This window comes from Poecilia reticulata, chromosome 5 (genome assembly GCF_904066995.2).
Source record: "Poecilia reticulata chromosome 5, P_reticulata-male-v2, whole genome shotgun sequence".
Taxonomy (NCBI): Eukaryota; Metazoa; Chordata; class Actinopteri; order Cyprinodontiformes; family Poeciliidae; genus Poecilia; species Poecilia reticulata.
In genome coordinates, this window is record NC_088834.1 from 25049009 (window position 1) to 25067533 (window position 18525).

General features: G+C 39.6%; 1 protein-coding gene across 11 annotated transcripts in view; it reads right to left on the minus strand.

Annotated features, from left to right (window-relative positions):
- The window catches only part of magi1b (membrane associated guanylate kinase, WW and PDZ domain containing 1b), a 143852-nt gene that overhangs the window by 70842 nt on the left and 54485 nt on the right, over nucleotides 1-18525 (minus strand). For all 11 annotated transcript variants that reach the window (XM_081607359.1, XM_008409550.3, XM_008409552.3 and 8 more), the window contains exon 2: nucleotides 15970-16086. In XM_081607359.1, the coding sequence (XP_081463485.1) occupies nucleotides 15970-16086 (117 nt within the window). The remainder of the gene's footprint in view (nucleotides 1-15969; nucleotides 16087-18525) is intronic.

Consider the following 18525-nt stretch of genomic DNA (forward strand, 5'->3'; position numbering starts at 1 on the left):
AAGTTAAAACTTCAACATGTTCACTGGAGTAAAATAAAAAAAAGGGTAAAACTCAATCAATCAAAAAACTCAATATGCCATGTATTTGCTTGATGGCTGGGCCAGACCAGAGTTAGTAAATATATGAGTGACTCTAAAAAGGTTGGGCAGAAATGTGTAGTGAGCAACTAATTTTCCTCTCTCAAGCCGATGGGTCATTGAAAAGTAGATTACTTTTCCAGGCCTCGACTTTTAAGGTTGTAGTTTTCTTAGCTTTATGCTAACACACCAACAACAACAGCGACGAAAAGATTTTATCTGCTTCAGACTATACTTGGAAGATGTAAACTCCTATGTCAAATTTAATCCCTATGGGAAGACTTTAAGAGATGCACATCATGTCAGTTTTTGGAGGGCGTTTGATGTCTCTGAAGATCAGCTCAGTGTCACTGACCTGAGCACCATTCTACACGTTTCCCCTCCGCACAGGAGCCGTTACCAACAACAGAGAGCATCCAGTTACACCTTTCAAACCACGATCAATACGTCAAGACAGTCATTGGTCACAATCTCTACTCTGACCTTGGTTGTCATGGTAAGTCTATACCATCAATCAGCTTACAACGGATTGACGCATCTTTTCATGACGTCTTCCTATCATCTCCGACCGAACAGTGGTGTTCATGGTTTAGAATTGGGATCATAGATGGCACTCAACACATGTTGGACTTTGAAGTATGTTTGATTGCCACACGGGGCTTTGCAAATGCATGTATAACCCTTGCCACATCACAGCCAAAAATCTCAATAGGTTTCTGTCACACATCAATTTGCATATAGGCTAGCACATCAGTTTGAATCTCATCTGACCAGAGTATATGTTGGCTGCTATTTTTTCTAAACATATAACATATATAACACATTGGAAGTCACACAGTAAGTAAGCCTCCCAGTCAAAACTTGAAAAAGAGCTCATTATTTTACTACGGCTTCACACACAGCCCTCCTCTTAAAACTCTTATTCAAGCTTCATGCTAACATTAACTGGCAGACACATTCAGCAGCTCATCTATATTTAATTGATAGCAGCCTATTTTTAAGGGAGTGTGGATCTCTGGTGGCATGACAGGCCAAGATTGGTTATATTTATCCTGGCACATGGTGATACGAGTCTCCATTTGACAATATAGTGATACTAACGCAAAACTAAGCAAAACAATAAAAGGTGCTTAAGACGTATCAGTGATTAATGGAACATGGGACGAGAATCTGAAATTAAACTTTGGTCCATTTATTTATTTTTTTTGCTTCAACATATCGTCATTGTGACACTGAAGACGGTAAAAAAGGAGGTGCATGCCTCCACTTAGACGCAAGCCAGCTTCTAAAAATACCCGTGTGTGAAAAATTTGTTTATTCCCTTCACTTGCATTCTCCCCAAAGCAACACAGCACCCTGAGCGCCCATATCCCTCAGGCCTGGCCTTGCAGTTTAGCTGTGACCTACATTTAATTCCTTCTACAGGAGCGACGCCGGTGTCGACTTTTTGGGCAATTTGACTCCTTTTTGCTGAGAGCTGAAGAGCCGTCTTGCTTGACATCTCCATCAGATCCGGTTTCATGGTGCTGTTTAGCTTTCCTTAAGCTTGCCTGAGCCTCACAGATGGCTTGATTTCAGCAGAGGAAAGTGAACCAGATTAACTTCTTGGCTGAAGTAAAGATCCAGGGAAAAACCGTCTAAAAATTGCAATGAGTAACTGCAAGGTGCTGATTATTTCGGTCACAACCAGGATCCGAGGCTCACAAAGATTTTAAAAGTGTGTGAATCAAAGGGCAACAACTCACAAGTAATCCCACATGAAATCTTTTCACGGTTGATGAGGTGACAGCAGCGGACCACGTAGCGCACAAGTTTGTCATCGGTATTGTTCTTGGCCAAATATGACGACAAGTTTTGGTGACTGTTAGGAAATGCACCTCCATAAATAACCCGAGATAAGAACAGCTTTTGTAGCAGGTCTTTGTTAAACATTAGATAAGCGTAAACCTGAGTGAACAACGTGTGGCTATAAATGAAGCTAACCATTTCCTAAACTCCAAGTCCGACTCGCAGCAAAGGCTTTTAGCTCATTCTTCTGCACCAATCAATTTCACATCTGGGATCTGATCTAAACCTGCATTATTTTGCGCATACAATTATTATTGTTTCCATATAATTCCTAGATAAATACCAGGTACATATTCTGGAGAAGACATAAAATTCAAACAGTGACTATAAGTCATGTGAGCTATGATGTTGCAAAAAGAAACTGACCCAACCATTAGAGTGAAATCTGGATTTTTATTTGTTGTATTTGATCATGTTTTTTTAAGTTAAGCTTAAAAGGTTCCACGTTGGTTATATTTACCCGTTTCATTGAAGCCGAACTTAAAACAGTTGATTGTTCTACAGTGGCCAATTATTGTTTGGCAATATTCTTTTGCTTGTTTACTGGAGGAAAAATTGCTGTGATAAGAATTTGCCATCTTGCAATATTAACAATAAACTCAAACTGCCAACCTCTCACAAAGCTAATATAGTTGGGATTAGTTCTCTAAATACCAATTTTGGTACCATTTTCCACGGTACTAATTTCACGAGTGCATAGATGAATTTTGATACTTAAAAATAGCCACTGAGTTCCAGCAGAATAATTCAAAACATCTAATGTAGAGGATGTTTCACTTTAGCAGCTCTTTTAAAAGTGGATGTTTTTATAGAATAAGGGGTTGCAAGGCAAGACAAAAAACAATGAATACCACAAAATATGACAAAATTTTAGATCCATATAATCTGACACTGTTATTCGAAATTCTGTTTTGAATGTCAGGTTATTCTTATAATGACAATTATCTTTATTTTATAATAGTAAAATCCTGTTGAACTAGTTACTGTTTATAGTAGTAAGGCTAGAAGATATATCTATACTCTGTTATCTTCTTAGATTACTGATTTTATGTTACAGTTGATAAGAGAAATCTGAATAGGTCAAAATCACTAACCAGTCAAAGTTTTACAAATTGGCCACACAAACGATAGAGATGATCAGTGCATCTCTATCATTTGTGAAATATTTATTTCTCTTTTGATAGTACTACACATTACATCCCACACAAACATAGTATTTATCGTTGTCGGATTAGAGAGGAATATATAAATATTCATAGAGGTTACAATGGAATTTGCATTATAGACTCATTTACAAAAAAGAAAATAAGAAATTGACATTTTTTCCTCTCTTCAGTCATAAAAAAGATCAAATTTTGACATCTCAGTCAATTATATTTTGAATTCAGCCACTCAGCCTGCAAACAAAGAACTGTGGGGAATCCTATTTGTCGAGATTTGTTTGCATTTTTGAGAGAAAACCCGATTATGTTGCGAACCATTAGCTTTGTGCTTTAGAACCTGGTTTTTCTTAACTGTATGTGTACCTTTCGTAGCGTGCTGTGCAACTCAATATATGCTAATCAGATGTAAATGATATACCCCAAAACATTTGGCTTTCCGGGATGAATATGAAAGCTTTGTGTTTTAATGATTTTTAGGAAGCCATTTATTGAAAAAGCAAAAACCATTATGCAGATTTCCTAAAGATTTTTTTTTTGCTCAGTGGAGGCTATTTTTTTCCACTCTGATGAAGTGCTTCAAAAACCTCCACATGACCAAGCAAGATTAACGCAACTAAAAATGCTTCCTTGAAAGGTTAAACACATGCACACAGTAAGAAAGGAAACACCAACGGTAATAACACTGAGAAATTAAGAAATGACGAAATAAACATTATAAAAGAACAAAAGATTCCTACATTTTAAAACTGTTTGAGCTGATGGTTCTGAACACTCGAAGTGGGACACAGCAAACGTGTTTGGCAATAATTCATCATCATAATTGTTCTATTAATAGTGTCAGCTATTGTTACGGAGCATTCAGGTCATCCAACACATACTATTTAAACAAGTAGATTTTGAGTGGTTTTTATATATAATATCAGGGCAATAGAAACAAACCAAATAAAGTAATCTTTATGATTGAAGTCGGACACTGGGTATGTCAAAATAAAAACTGGAGTATTGTTTTTGCTTCATATTGTAAGGTTAGAGACAGAGTCACTATCTGCATAGCTTTAGATTAACCCAGCAGTACAGGGGACCAGCTCCCCATGCGGCCTCTATCCTCCCACATTGACTTGTTTTAAACAAAATAAAAACAAAAAACAAAATAATAGTAATAATAATAATACCACATAATCCCTCCCTCTGTTTCTCAGCCACCACTTCGTGACTTCTGCTTCTTCAGTGCGATTCTTTTGTGGGTTCTACTTGTGTGGTCCAGAATAGCTGTTTTGGTCTCTGCTTTGACCAGAGGATAACTGTGGCTTTTCAGGCCACCAACTCAGTCCCACTACAGGCTTCATTTTTATCAGCAGTCCAACTAACTCCACCAGTGGAGCTTCTGATTCAAACACCAAGTCTGATCCACCAACTAAACTGTTCTTTATACCAAGATCCACATGTAAAAAAGTGTAAAGAAATTCAGATATAAAGGTGGTTTTGTTGTATTTATCCCTAATCCCCATAATCCCTCCCTCTGTTTGGTTGACCTTTGACCTTCTAAACACCTACAACCTGTTGATTTCTGCATGTTGCGTTTACGTCGAGCATTGAGAAAGTCTTTTAAATGTGTATATGAATAGTTTTGTGTGTGGACCCACAAAACACAGTGGAGGAGCCGCTACAATTTAAGCATGCCACAAACAAATCCCTTATTTTTTATTAACTGGAGCATCTGACCCACTTAAAGAAAACACTTGCAAAAGTATTCCAACCCTTTGAGGGTGTTTTGTATTTTGTCACATTGCACAAAATTTATTGGCATCTTATATGCACAAAATTGTAAATAAATCACTGATTATTCATAAACGACGACGGAAAAAAAGATGGTTTTAAAATCACTTGCGGTGCATTTACATTCAGCCACTGTGAGTTAATACACTGTAAAACCATCTTTCACTGTTGCTGCAGGAGGTTTCAGGTAGATCTCTACCAACTACACATGCCTGATTTCGCCCATTTTTACTGAACAGACCAGGCTCAGTCAGACTGGATGGAGAAATCTTTGAACATAATCAATACAAATTCTCAATTTAGGTCTTCTCTACCAGATTTTCTCCGATTTTAAGTCCATACATCTTCCTATCGCTGTCCCTGTTGGAGGAAAATTCCCAGCATGATGCTACCACCACCATGTTTCACCTAGGGAATAGTGTATTCAGGGAAATACAATAACAAGTAAATTACCATCTGCAGTGCAATTTCAGGTTCACAAAGAACTTCTTAGATATCATATTTTAACCGGGGGACATTCATTATTCTGCGAATCTACAGCATATTTAGCCATTTGGATGAAATGTGACAATCCTCAATGTCTTTAGTGCTTGAGAGGCTAAAACTTAGAGAATGGTGAAAATATCACAAAATGGTAAAGCAAGAAATGATAAGATGAAGCTCATTGGCCTACATTCTATGGTGGTGGCAGGTTCATGATGTGGTCTTTTAATGACTTCTCTATGCCACTAATTACTGTAATTAGTGATTTTACAGTAAAGGAGGATTACTACAAACGCAGGTTATGCTTTATAGCCACTAAAACCTATTTATTATTTGCCTTCTACTTTACAATTATCTGATGCTTTCTGTTGGTTTGTCACAGAAAATCCCAGGATGACACACTGAAGTTTATATTTAAACTTGTGAACAAGTTCAACATAAGTATCTTCTTTTATCAAATACTTTTAATTGCCTATTTTTGTGTATAAATATGTTTTTATATGGCTGGTTGATGCTTAGTTGCTTATGGTATAGTAAATTGTCTTGAGAGAAGGCATAGACTAGATAAGATTTTTTTCTCTTCCAACTATTCCTTTTAACGTAAAACTTTATATCAATTCTATGTCACTTTAAACTGCAAAAGAATGAAATAAATACATAAATGTAGGAATATTTTTCTTTGTATAACTGATGGGTGAAAACCAGGAACGGCAACAGCTTACGTGTTAAAAAATCTGGCCACAGTCTCAAAGCAGAAGCTGTTCCCAAACTGCAAACTGAATCGTTTCTTTAAATCTCCACAATCAACATGCAGTCGTGAAAGCCGGCCAACAGAGTCCATATTTTCCCAAGAAGATACTAAGGCCCGTCCTTGTGGATCCTTGTCAAAAACCTGCATGCTTACACACAAACACAAGGGGAAGGACAGCAGACTGCCATCGTATTCCAATAACCAAAACAGATCCATCCACCATGTTGGCCTGAGCAAGCCTGCCAAACCTTTTTTTTTTTATTTATTTTTTTTTATGAAAGACACACACACAAACAGGCACGCAAAGAGGGGCTGACAAGCTGACTGGGGTTTGCTAGCTCGGCAGGGGGATGGAGCCATCTGTCCCAGTAAAGGGTTAATCCAACCAAAAGCCACAGGCCAGCATTTTCCAGTACTCAAATTTCTGACTACGTTCCGACTAGATGTATTTGTTTTGCCTTGGAGAGAGGAAAGCCCGATCCGACAGACGCCTCCACCATCTCGCCTTCTTCTTCGAAACCCCTTCAAAATCTCCTTGTGTGGCGTTGACTTTGACATAAGTGGCAAAGATGGCAGTGTTTGCAGCTGATCTGGATGCCTTTCATTAGAGGTTGAATGTCCCCAGATCCAGAGAATCAGATATTCAGAGAGATATGAGGTGTTCCACATGTCAATAAAAATCAAAACAGGCCTTTCTTCAGACCTGTTTTTTTCTTTTCTATATAGGTATTGAAATATAGAAAGATGCAGGGGGCTCGAGGAGCAGAGTAATGGTTGAGAGATTAGACTAAAGGGGAAAAAAACCCTTAAGGGGCAAGAGGGCTATGTGAAGCTAAATCAGCCAGAAACCAGCCTGAAAATGCCCCCCGCGTACACTCACAGCCAGCCTTTGTCTTTTTTTTTTTTTTCTTTCCACGCTCAAAACAAGCTTGGCCAGCTAAGTGCTGCTACCTACAGCTACATGGGAATGGGAAAGAAAAGCTTTAAAATGAACAATTTAGAGGGGTGGGGAGGGAGTGGGCAGAGGAGGGTAGAAATGGAGGGGAGGAAGGGTGGGTTCGAGGGCCATCCAGACAGACTGAAGAAAAAAAGAAAAAGAAAAAAAAACAGGGAGGAAGGGGGAAAAAAAGGAGACAGAGAAAAATGGTAAAAGAATGAAAGGGAGAGGATGGAGGAGAGGAAGGAGCTAAGCTTAGCATCCTAGGAGCTCCAGCCGGACAAACGGGACGAGCAAAGCGGCTTCCAGCACGATCACACATCATGTCAACACTGGCGACCGGAGGGCTTTCGCACGAGACGCGCGCAGACGGTCGAACCTGAGACAGACGAGATGCAGACAGCTTCCGTTTGACCACAAACACATCAGCCTCCATTACTGCCGGCGATGTGCCTTCCGCCTGATGCACAGCCTTCCTGCCTCTCCTCCATCCTCATTGCCCCCACTCCTCCAATCCCCCCCTCCACGAGTATTAAATCACAGCCGCCCCTCGTCTTCAAATCAAACACAAAAACAAAATACCTCAATCAGAAAAGGTTGTGATTGGCTCCTGCTCCCTCAGCCTACAGTCCGGAGAACAACACCACGTCGACAGGAGAAGAGATGAAAAAAAAAAAAAATGAAAAAAAAAAATCTAGTCAGGTGTAGATGAGAGGAAAGGAGGAAGGGGCGGGGGTGTGTGGGAAGGATGCAGATTTAGTTATCCTTTCTCCTCCTGTGCCTGTGTCCTCTGTCCAGCTCTGGCTTGGGGATGCTAGGCTAACTGGAGCTAAGCTAAGCAGCATCCACACATTGGCTTAATATGTGCTCCGTCTCGCACACACCAATGCGAGGCTTCTGTGTCTCTCTCTCACTGAGTGAGCCCCGCTGTTTCCCGTCTCGCAGGCACCCAGATGCACCCGCCCACCCCCCCTACACACACAGCCCTCTTCTCCTCCCTTTTAGCTCTTCACCTCCCATTCCCTCTTGTTCTCACAGATGCCATCAGATCCCAAAACCTGCTATTTTCTCTGTTATTCTCCCCATACACCGGTGGTATAGCGTGCACCAACTCGTACACAAGCCGTCTGCTGTTTTGAGTCCATAACAAGTAATCCTTGACCAAGATGTGAGGGAAAAGGAGTGAGGGGAAGAAACTTTAGTGCCTTGCTGAGGGGGAAGCTGAGCTGGAGTGAGACAGGAGCTGCATAAATTTACATGTCAAACAACGGAACGAGCTCAGAAGTTCACCGACTTTTATAAGTGTTACAACTCCAGCAGATGAGTGTTGAAAAGTTCAGCACAGATTTTGTGTGAGACGACAAACTACGAATTGCAAATTCTCAGATCTAGTCGAGGTACAGCTTGGGAAGAAAGACACGCAGCTGAGAGTTGGGCTCATTTGTTACGCCCAGAGGTCAGAGGAAGGGGGCTGGGAAAAAACAAGAGGAGCACATAACAGTCTGTGGGGTCAAAGGTCATCTAAGACATTCAAAGAGCTCAGTGTGCATCAGCTGTATTTTGCAAAAATGCATGTACTGGCTTTCTAACCCTTTCCAGTCTGAAAGATAAGTGACTTTGCTTTCCTCTTCAACTTCTCAAAAAGCAACATGACATGTTGCTTTTTGAGGCCTTTAAGCCAACTTTATGCTGCCAGGTAGGCTCTAATAAAATAACAGTTTGATTCTACATGTCTGTCATTAACTAGGCCTGGGTGTGGCTGGCGAAACGGAACCCAAATATCCGAGAAAACAGTCATAAGATTTAACAAGTGGTGCAATTATAGTTTAGCCAGCTTTATCCCATTACAATGTGAAACAATGTCTGCGTTTTGTTTTCATTCTATTATGTTTGATATTTTATTTTACTTAATGATCTGAATCATTTCTGGGGACAAAAACGTTAAAAACAGAAGACATCTGCAAAAAGGCTGTGGCACAGTATTCCAGCTTGCTATGTATTCACACTCTATACAAGTAACATCTTTGACCAGTTACATGGGCGCCGCTGGTCTTGATGCTCACACCTGTTTTTGATGACAGGGTGCTAAAGCCCATGGAGAGTGATGGAAACATTGGGATACAAGGAAAAAACTCTGAACCCGCTATCGCTGATGGCTAAAATGACTCATTTTAAGTTTAATTCCCACAGATACAACTTCCACACCAAAGAGCGCTGTGGCTGCCTTCAGTTTGGTGCATTCAATGACTGAAAAAAAGATTATGCTAAAGATTGTCCAATTAAGATCAACAGATCATCCATAATTATGTATAAGATAAACTTATAGTAAAAAAAAAAAAAAAAAAAAACTTCACATACATGACTGGTAAAGTGAAGCCATTCACAGAACTTAACTTGTCATTATTGCAGTTTTTTTTAACCACAGATCCCGTCATGTTCTAAAAGTTATAAAAGCATATTCAAAAATAAAAACGCGTATTACAACAAACTTAACAGTGTACTCTGACCTACAGTCTATTCGCCGTCTAGTGTTTGTGAATTCACCTATTCAATTTTTTTGCAAAGCATATATACATTTGAAAAACAAAAAAAACAAAACAGGGAAGCTGAAACACCTCGACACGAGCGTACTTCGCAGATGCTAAGACAATTTCCACTTTTAATGCATATTAAAGTATATTCGTTGCCTGATCTATTAAAATAGGTGGTTATAAGTAATTATAGATGGGCTCTGAAGTATTCATAGATTTCTGCTGGTTTTGTGACTTGAATCTATAAAATACCTGTATTAATAATTTACACAATGTTACATTTGTTTCATGATGTTTTACTGTAGAAGTAAAACATCTGTCAAAAAAGTTGAGTGTTATATTTCAAAAACCTTCGGGTACATTTGAATTTTCCAACATTTGGAGAAGCATTGTCAAAGGGAAAATGCATTCCTGTCCACACGCTTGGTGTTTTTGTGTGTGTGTTTTTCCCTCCACACAGCCGTTGAGACAGATTTTTTTGGGAATGACTTATCCCAGTGCCTTGTCGGTTTTTAAACAATAATTTGGAAGCAAGCATGAGAAGACTAGAAAACCGTGGAAATTACAAACAGCACTTGGTGAGTTCCTTGCCCATCACTGTGACCATTAATGGGTACATGCTTCACCATCTAACCCACTCTGTGGCTCCACAACTTTTATGGCCAAAAAAAAAAAAAAAAAATAAGCTGGCGTAAATAGCTATTAAATAGAATCTGCACTCTTAAAGAAACGCTGCTGAAGGGAGAAGTATCAAATGGTAAAACTGTTCATTTTGAACCTTATTTATGTGGTCTGTGAATATAAATGGAAGATTATGAAACTAAACTATGCAAAAAATATCAAATTCAAAACCAAACCATGAAATAATATCTTTATGCGATGATGATACATTGGTAATGACACTAATTTATCTGAATATGAATATAGTATGGTTAGCAGCCAACACAAACATACACTATTGTACAAAAATGTAAACCATGAATATAAAAAATAAGGGAACAAATAAGACATGTAAAAGATGCTTTCCTAATTTTGCAACATTTAATTAATAAAAGAGATTATCAAAGTTTAGAAAAGGCTCTGAAATAAATGTTCAAGCGCTGCTGTATTCACATCAGCTTGTTGGTGAAGTCCGAAGCGGCGGACACAGACTGGGCTCTGTTTGTGTTTAAATAAGCTCAGAACCAGTTTAACAGGAAGGATCCGTCGTTACAAACCCAATAAAAACATCCTTGATGAACACAACAAACCTTATGCAACATGTGGCAGAAGAGACACAGAGGATTTGGGATTCTGTTCTGAATCGATATGGATCACTTCCCAGCCCTTTGGTTTTTGATTTATTCGCCACTTTTTGCCATTTAGGAACAACTACAGCTGTTGTAATGATGTTATTTGTTTGTCTCAGGTATCACAAAGTGATTGCAACTGTGAGTGCAATCTGTAGCTCAGCCAACCAGCATGACAACGGCGACCTTTGTTAACACTGTAGAGCAACAACAGCGTCCTCACCTTAGTACAATTCAACTGTAAAACACCACAGTATGCTTTTATATTAGCTTAACTGGTTTTATACAATCAGTGAAGGTTTTTTTTGTCTTTCAACCCTTTTTGCCCATCCCCCTTCTACCACCCCCTGCCCCCCCACACACAAAAACTACACCCCACCCCCATCAGGATCCCCACAGCTTCAGCACCCCCCTTCCAATCGAGCTGTCCTCTTAGCCTATATACAGGTCGTCCAATCGTCTGCAAAGCTAGCGCCGCTGTTCATGACACATGCACGTGAATGCAGGCTTTTTAAAACCTTGTTCAGTTCAGACGTGACTACTGAGCCATCAGTAAACAATGCTACTTGCCTTGATGCGGGAGACACCCGAGCCACGTTTGTAATGCCAAGCATCAGGGGTTAAAGCCAGGTATAAAATCCAACACCACAAGCTTTCTCACTTCCTGCTGCTATTGCTCCGACCGCTTACAACTGGCAAGAAAAAAATAAGAAAGGAAGACAGAGACCGCTACTAAAGGGAAGAGAGAGCTGCAGAGGCAGCAGGGGGACGAAAGACAGTTGTGTCATAGCTTTCGGGGAGTGGAGTGGGGTGGGGTGGTGTGGGGTAGGGGGGTTAAGGAATGGAAGCAGGACAGAGGGAGAGGAGGGCTTATGGGGGTAATGAGAGAATGGGAATGCATTGATGGGGTGACCACAAGGGAAGCAGACAAATGCCTCAGCAATCAGGGGAGGGTGGGTCCACTGGGTGTTATATTTGATCAGGGTGTTATGGTAACAGCTAATTTTTTTTGTTCCCCACCATGGCATTTGAGTTGAGATCTTTAGAAATGAAGTTTTAATTTAAAACCAATATAGAAACTGTCAACCATAAATAAATTAGGACAGTGATACTGAACAACACAATGAATATCCAATGTAAATGTACTTTGTAAGAATTTATCTCTGTTCTACTCTAAATAGAAATGGGTCAGTTCTGTGGAGGGGAAAGATCAAAAGCCACTACTCCACCGAGTTCATAATAAGCACCTCACTGATCCTAAAAATACTTTGAGTCTTCTTCGTGTAGAAATAACTTCAGATAAGTGTGGTGTGGTTAACATAAGCTGGTTACACTTGAGTATGGTGTGCTTACTGGTCTGAAAACGATAAATGTTTTTCTTTTCTCATATGCATTTTACACCTACTTTATTTCAGCCTCTGATGGAAAATAGCTTTAATCTTTGACCAAATGTAGTACAAACTTAATTACACCATGCCTTTCTACATAATACCCTCTGGTCTGTCATCTGCGTATTTCAGAAATAACTTAATACAGTAGAACTAGTCAGATGTTCTGAACACACTGACCACTAGATGGCAGCTATATACTTCACAAATGATCCTTAGTATCCATATCAAATATGCCTCAACAGGCACCTCAGATGTATTGAGACTAGTGGTTTGAGATTATTTCTAAAGATGAGATGTTAGAATGTATAAAAAAGGCTGGGCTAATATGTCAGCGTTTTCACAATCTACATGAATATGAGAGGGCAAAATTTTAATAGAACATATATACATATTTTTTTTTAAATATGGTCTATATTAGTTTGTAAAGTAGATCGATCATTAAGGTGTGGCTGCTTTGAATCAACCACTTGCTTACAAGCAAGAATGACCACTTACCATACCCTGAGATCAAAACTTGAATTCACGTAACAGTGGATAACATTACACTGGCAATCTGTAAAATATGTATAATTGGGCATTCATCTACCAGCTGGAGTGCCAGGTGGTCTGGTCATTGCTTCATCTGTCTTTAAGACTACGTTCACAAGAGACTGCTGAATGGAAACTGTTGGTATTTTCAGACGTTGATTGGGAAAAAGTGCCATGTTTATGCCGCCAAGACACCTCGAGTCAGACGTAGAGGTCATGCCAGGTCACTATATGGCACTGTGACTTTAGCATGGCATTGAATGTATATGCGCTTTGGACCCTTAACTTCCACTACTAACTCCCACGCTCAATTTAGTGGAGCCTTAACTGAACTGTTCTGACCTACAAAAGCTACTAAAACCCACAATGTCCTCATGGTGGTCAGCAGAGCATGATCATTGGTATGAAGGACTAAGGGGTGTGAAAAGCTCACAAGAGCTACAAGTCAACATAAGTCTCACTGTTGATGCAACTAAACAGATGGCTTTCATACAACTGGATCCAAACCACTAAATCATACTCGATGGAAACTTTAAAAATCAGTGTTCTGGTAGCTCTCAGAGACTTGTGCAGGAATGACGGAGAGGCGTTTTTGCATAGCAACACCTCCCCATCTGCTACCGTTTCTGAATCTCTGCAGATGAACAAAGGTTTAATAAACATTTGATCTGGTGATACAAGTCAATATATCTGACTAGATAGCTTGTGTAGAAGTAAATAACTTTTTTTTACATTTTACTGATAAACAAAAATGGCATCCGTCTATTGCAACCTTTACTCTATCACCTACCTGCTCCATGACCACGAAACAAAAACTTTATAACCCCAGAGAACAAGTGGCTAGGAGAGTGCCGTCATGCTTTATTTACTTCAAACAACATTAGCGTGCCTAAAACCACTCAGTAATTGCAGTGGGCATTTATGACCAGACCCCCACCAAGTAACAGTGTCTGGCCGACATATGGCGTAGTGCAGACAAAGTCCCTGAAATGGGCTTCCTGCATACTGAAAGTAATTTATGGGGGAGAATCAGAAGTTAACTAATTAAAAAGGCAGAGAATGAAAATCCTGGTTTTAGTTGATGCCAAGTTTAAAACTACACAATGAATCAGAGTATCTGCTTCGTGTACATTCTCTGCTCTGGCCTTGCAAAAGTATAATCCTAATTGTTTTTCATACGTTTAGTCAAGGTTCGAACACAAATTGCAATGTATTTTAATGGCATTTTATGGGATGAACCAGAGAAAGGTATTGCTTAATGGTAATGAAGGAAACATAAAAATTGATTCTCAATAGGATTTAGGTTTGACTTTGACTGGGTCATTTTGACAAAAAATGCTTTATCTTAACCCTTTTGTTGTAGCACTGTCTGCGTTTCCGCAGCCTCTAACGCGCTCTCTTCCGTAATTCCCTGTATTTAGCTCCATCAATAAGTCCATCGACTCTGACCATATTATCCATCTCTTCCAAAATATCTTCCCCACAGGATGATGCTGAAACCACCATGTTTTCGTAAAGGAATATGTAGTGTTTTTCATATATGCTAAAAAAGTTCAATTGTGGTCTTGTCTGAACAGAGGACCTTCTTAATATATGTGTTGTCGTTCCTGATTTAAGCTTTTTGAATGCAACGACTTTCTTCCCGCCACCCCGTTAAGTAGAGAACCATATCTTGATAAGTTTTCAGCCGTTTCCTACTTTGTTTCAAATTGGTTTGAGAAACGCTCTTTGAGGCGTTCAAAGTTTTGGATATTGCTTTCCGTAATCCTTGTTCTTTATGATGCAGTTTGTTTACTTATGTTGTTTAAGTTCTGAGGCCTTCACAGAACAGCTGGATTTATGCTGAGGCAGGGCAATTCTATCTGCATAGCAACCGATTTATCCGCTAGAAAGTCACATACATGATCAGATGTATTAGCAAAACGAGCTCTGTGCTGATAGAATGGGTGGAGAGTGTTAACGTCGCTGCTCATCGATTTGGAAAACAGAAGGTGAAGTTCACTGCTGGGAGGAAGAGGGATGTGTTGTGTGATAAAACGGTTAAAGCAATAAGATCAGGTCGGTCCCAGGGAGGATGTGGCTTAATCGGCTTGGCTAACTGAACGGTCAATATTGGCCTGCAGACAAATGCAACACTACTCTGATCAGACTTAAACAATCAGCCCTAATTAGAAATAAGGGTCAAGTGTTGGTGTGGGGCAAATACCCTAAATGAAACACTGATCTACCACCAACTGGTCGAACGCCGAGACAATGACTCAATAATCATATGTGTGAAGTTCTTGCACTAGCAGAGTGAAATATGAAGTGCTTTGTATTCGTATCCCTTTAAAACTTTTCCAGACTTTATCATGTCGCAATTAATGACTTCAATGAACTGAACAGGATTCAAATAGTGTATAAGCAAGAGGTGGGAGGAAAGCAATACAAGATTTGATGAAAAGTGTGGAGTTAATTTGTATTTAGAACACTTAAGGCAATATTTAACCAATCACCTTTAACTCAAACACTTTTGGAGTACATTGGTGAAAGTCCTGCAAGATATAAAGAGATCATTATGTTGAATATTGTGATGTGCTTCCAAGAGGCCAGATTCATTGTTGGAATGCAAAATTTTATTGCACAGTCCTTGAAATAATATAGACTACCACGCATTGCATCCAAACACACATATTTATGTTCGATGCATATTGTGCAGCTTTAATCTCCATCAGTTTCCCACATCTAGAGATTTTTTTTTTTTACCCATTCTGCTTTGCAAAAGGGGTTGAGCTCAGGGCGAGCGGATAGAGGGAATGAATGAACATCAACTGGATTTAGGTCTGGACTAACATGAATGTTGGTTTAAGATTGTTCTAATGCCAGATATTGAACCTCTAATGGGTTTTCTTTCAGTATTGTCATTTATTTCATTTCATACGTTCCTATCAATTCTAGCCAATTTCTCTTTCTGCTGAAGAAGCATACTCACAAAATGATACTTCCAACACTGTGTTCCACCACTGGTGTGTCACAAATGTCACAAATGCATGCCACACTTCTCAGATTTTTTTTTTTTGGAAAGAAGTTTAAACTCCAAGCATTCTTCAGTCATTCGTTATGGATATTAAGGTGAATTTGAAACATAAAATACAAGTAGATGCCGATGTGGTGGTGATGGTGTAAGAAAAAAAGAAGGGAAGCATCAGACTCACAAGGCACTGCGTGACGGTACAGGTTTTCTCGGATGGTCTGCTGCAGTTCGTGGTCAGGTGATGACTTCTGGAAGCGCTGGCTTAGATAATGCTTAAGGTCCTTATTCAACTTCGTTCCTGTCAAAAATAGACAAAAATAAAAATGTTAGTGCATGAATTCAACTAATGCCAAAACAAGCCAAGCAGACCGATATCATGAGGAGAGCCAAAATATTACAACTACTCCACAATTATGTGCTAAATGGCCAGAACACCTGGCTCCCACCAAATGAAGTGAACAAGTTGATCCCGCTAAGTTGAAGCGCATCTCTGACCTGCAAGCTTGCCATCGTCCCACAGAGGGATGACCGCTTGTAAGCCGTTTCTCCTACCAGCTTGGGACGGGCCAAAACCGAAACTGCTAACAGTAAGGCTAACACCACGACGCAGCCCTCCCACAGCTACGCCATCTGGACCTCAGACACACATTAGGCTACTGAGGGGCAGTGTGACTAGAGAAGGTCCATGTGTGTGCCTAGTGTGGTTTTATTTTTATTTTTTTTCTGATCTGAATGAGTGCACCCACTTCTCTGGCAGAACTTAATGTGCTAACACAGCACAAAAACAATGTGACAACATAACAGACGAAAACAATGAGGGTGGATGCAGTCAGTCAGACAAGAAAAAAAAAAGAAAAGGCAGCCTGTTTAGCAAAAGAAAGAGGAGGGGGAGCTTCATCTAAATTCACAGCAGCTCATCACTTTCTCCTGTATTTTACTGTGTCCAATTATTTAGTGTACAAATTATTTATCTCCCATCTTTGCGTGACTGCTGAGAACAATTTTGGTTGTCTGGGGCGCACAACCAGTCGTAAAAAGGCCCTGGATCCTGTTTCCATGGAAACTGTGTGCATATGTGTGAGCAAGTGTGTGTGTGTGTGTGTGTGTGTACGTGTACGTGAATGTGTATAAATCCGATGATTGAGATTGTTAGCACAGCACAGAAGAGCTTTCTGCACTGGTTGGCATATCGATGGTAGATTTATGTAATAAATGACAACTGAAGCCCAATGAGCCCAATTTATAGATACAAGAACTGCTTTTAGTTTAAAAAAAATTATTGTAATGGAACTTTTATTTCAGTGACATTGGTGCCTTGAAGTGTTTAGTTAAGATTAAATTCACTTCTTAATGATGTCGGTGTGCTGAAAGCTCGACTGCCGCTCCGCTAATGCATTTAATCAAATTAAACACATTCATTTGAAAGCAAATCTCTAAAAACAAATTGCAACTAAAAAATGGTTGAGTAAAATCTATAAATTTTTTGCCCCTTCGCTAGCCGGCTTAAGACTCAAAAATCAGCACACAGACCAAAACGTTCACTCTTCATAGTGAAAGTTGTTACCGAATGCAGAATGCTCATTTATTTATGATTTTGAGTATCAATTCTCCAGAACTGGAAGGGAACAAATTAGATTTACTTGCATTACAAATTTGGTGCCTTTATACGTTTTAAGGTGGTTTATAAAATTTGTTGTCACTTCTATTTTTCCAAGTGGCTCTCAACCATTACAGAGCAAAAATAGCTAAATAACAAAAAGGAGAAAAATCTCATTGCATACTACCTTACCGTAAAATTGACCAGTATGGGTTTATTGCCCGTAGCAGGCGCATGTACATGTACGATACATTAATGGAGAAAATTGGAAGTCACATCACCTACTCTCTGTGATTTTAAGTTGCCAGGGCAACACATTATGGCACAACACCAGAAACCATCAGAACAAGATGCACCAAAGGAAAAAAAAACATTATCTCGAGAATCTATTTCTCCATGCATCTGTCTACCACTTACTGGACTAAGCGAGTTGAGTAAATATCAATATCATTGCTACATAAAGAGAGTACAATATTTAACGGCAAAGAGCAGATATTTTTCCACAGAGCAAAACTGACAGGTATGCATCAAATTCCCAAAATATTCAGCTCAACACATTACAATAATGATTTTAGATACAAATAACTACCGTATTTTCCGCACTATAAGGCGCACCTTCAATGAATGGCCCATTTTAAAACTTTTTTCATATATAAAGCGCACCGCATTATAAAGCACATAGAATAGACGCTAGTTGGGGTTGCCACCCGTCCCGTATTGAACCTATACGGGACGCGATTTGTGCCGTACTCTACAAATTTGGATGTGTAATAATAAAGAAGTGGTCCCCGAGTACTTTATATAGTAGTCTGCCCCAGTCATCGTTTCACTCACGGTGTTGGTGTTGCAATATTGTGCCCAACTGCTTTCTGGGTAACAGACCAACCGACACGCTGCCGCCGCAGTCTGTCTGTGTGCCAGAGCAACATAACATCAAGGAGACAAAGTATAAGCTTTAGTCAAGTTATGTATATCTGATCCCTCTCTCATTCACTCTTTATGTATCCTTATTCTGATAAAGCAACATGACTTTCATTAAAATGAACAGACACCCTTCAAAGTCACGACGGTATGAATAACAAGGTCCTCAAGGACTTCTTCACTGATGAAGGAGGGAGAGGTAATTATGGAGGGATGTGC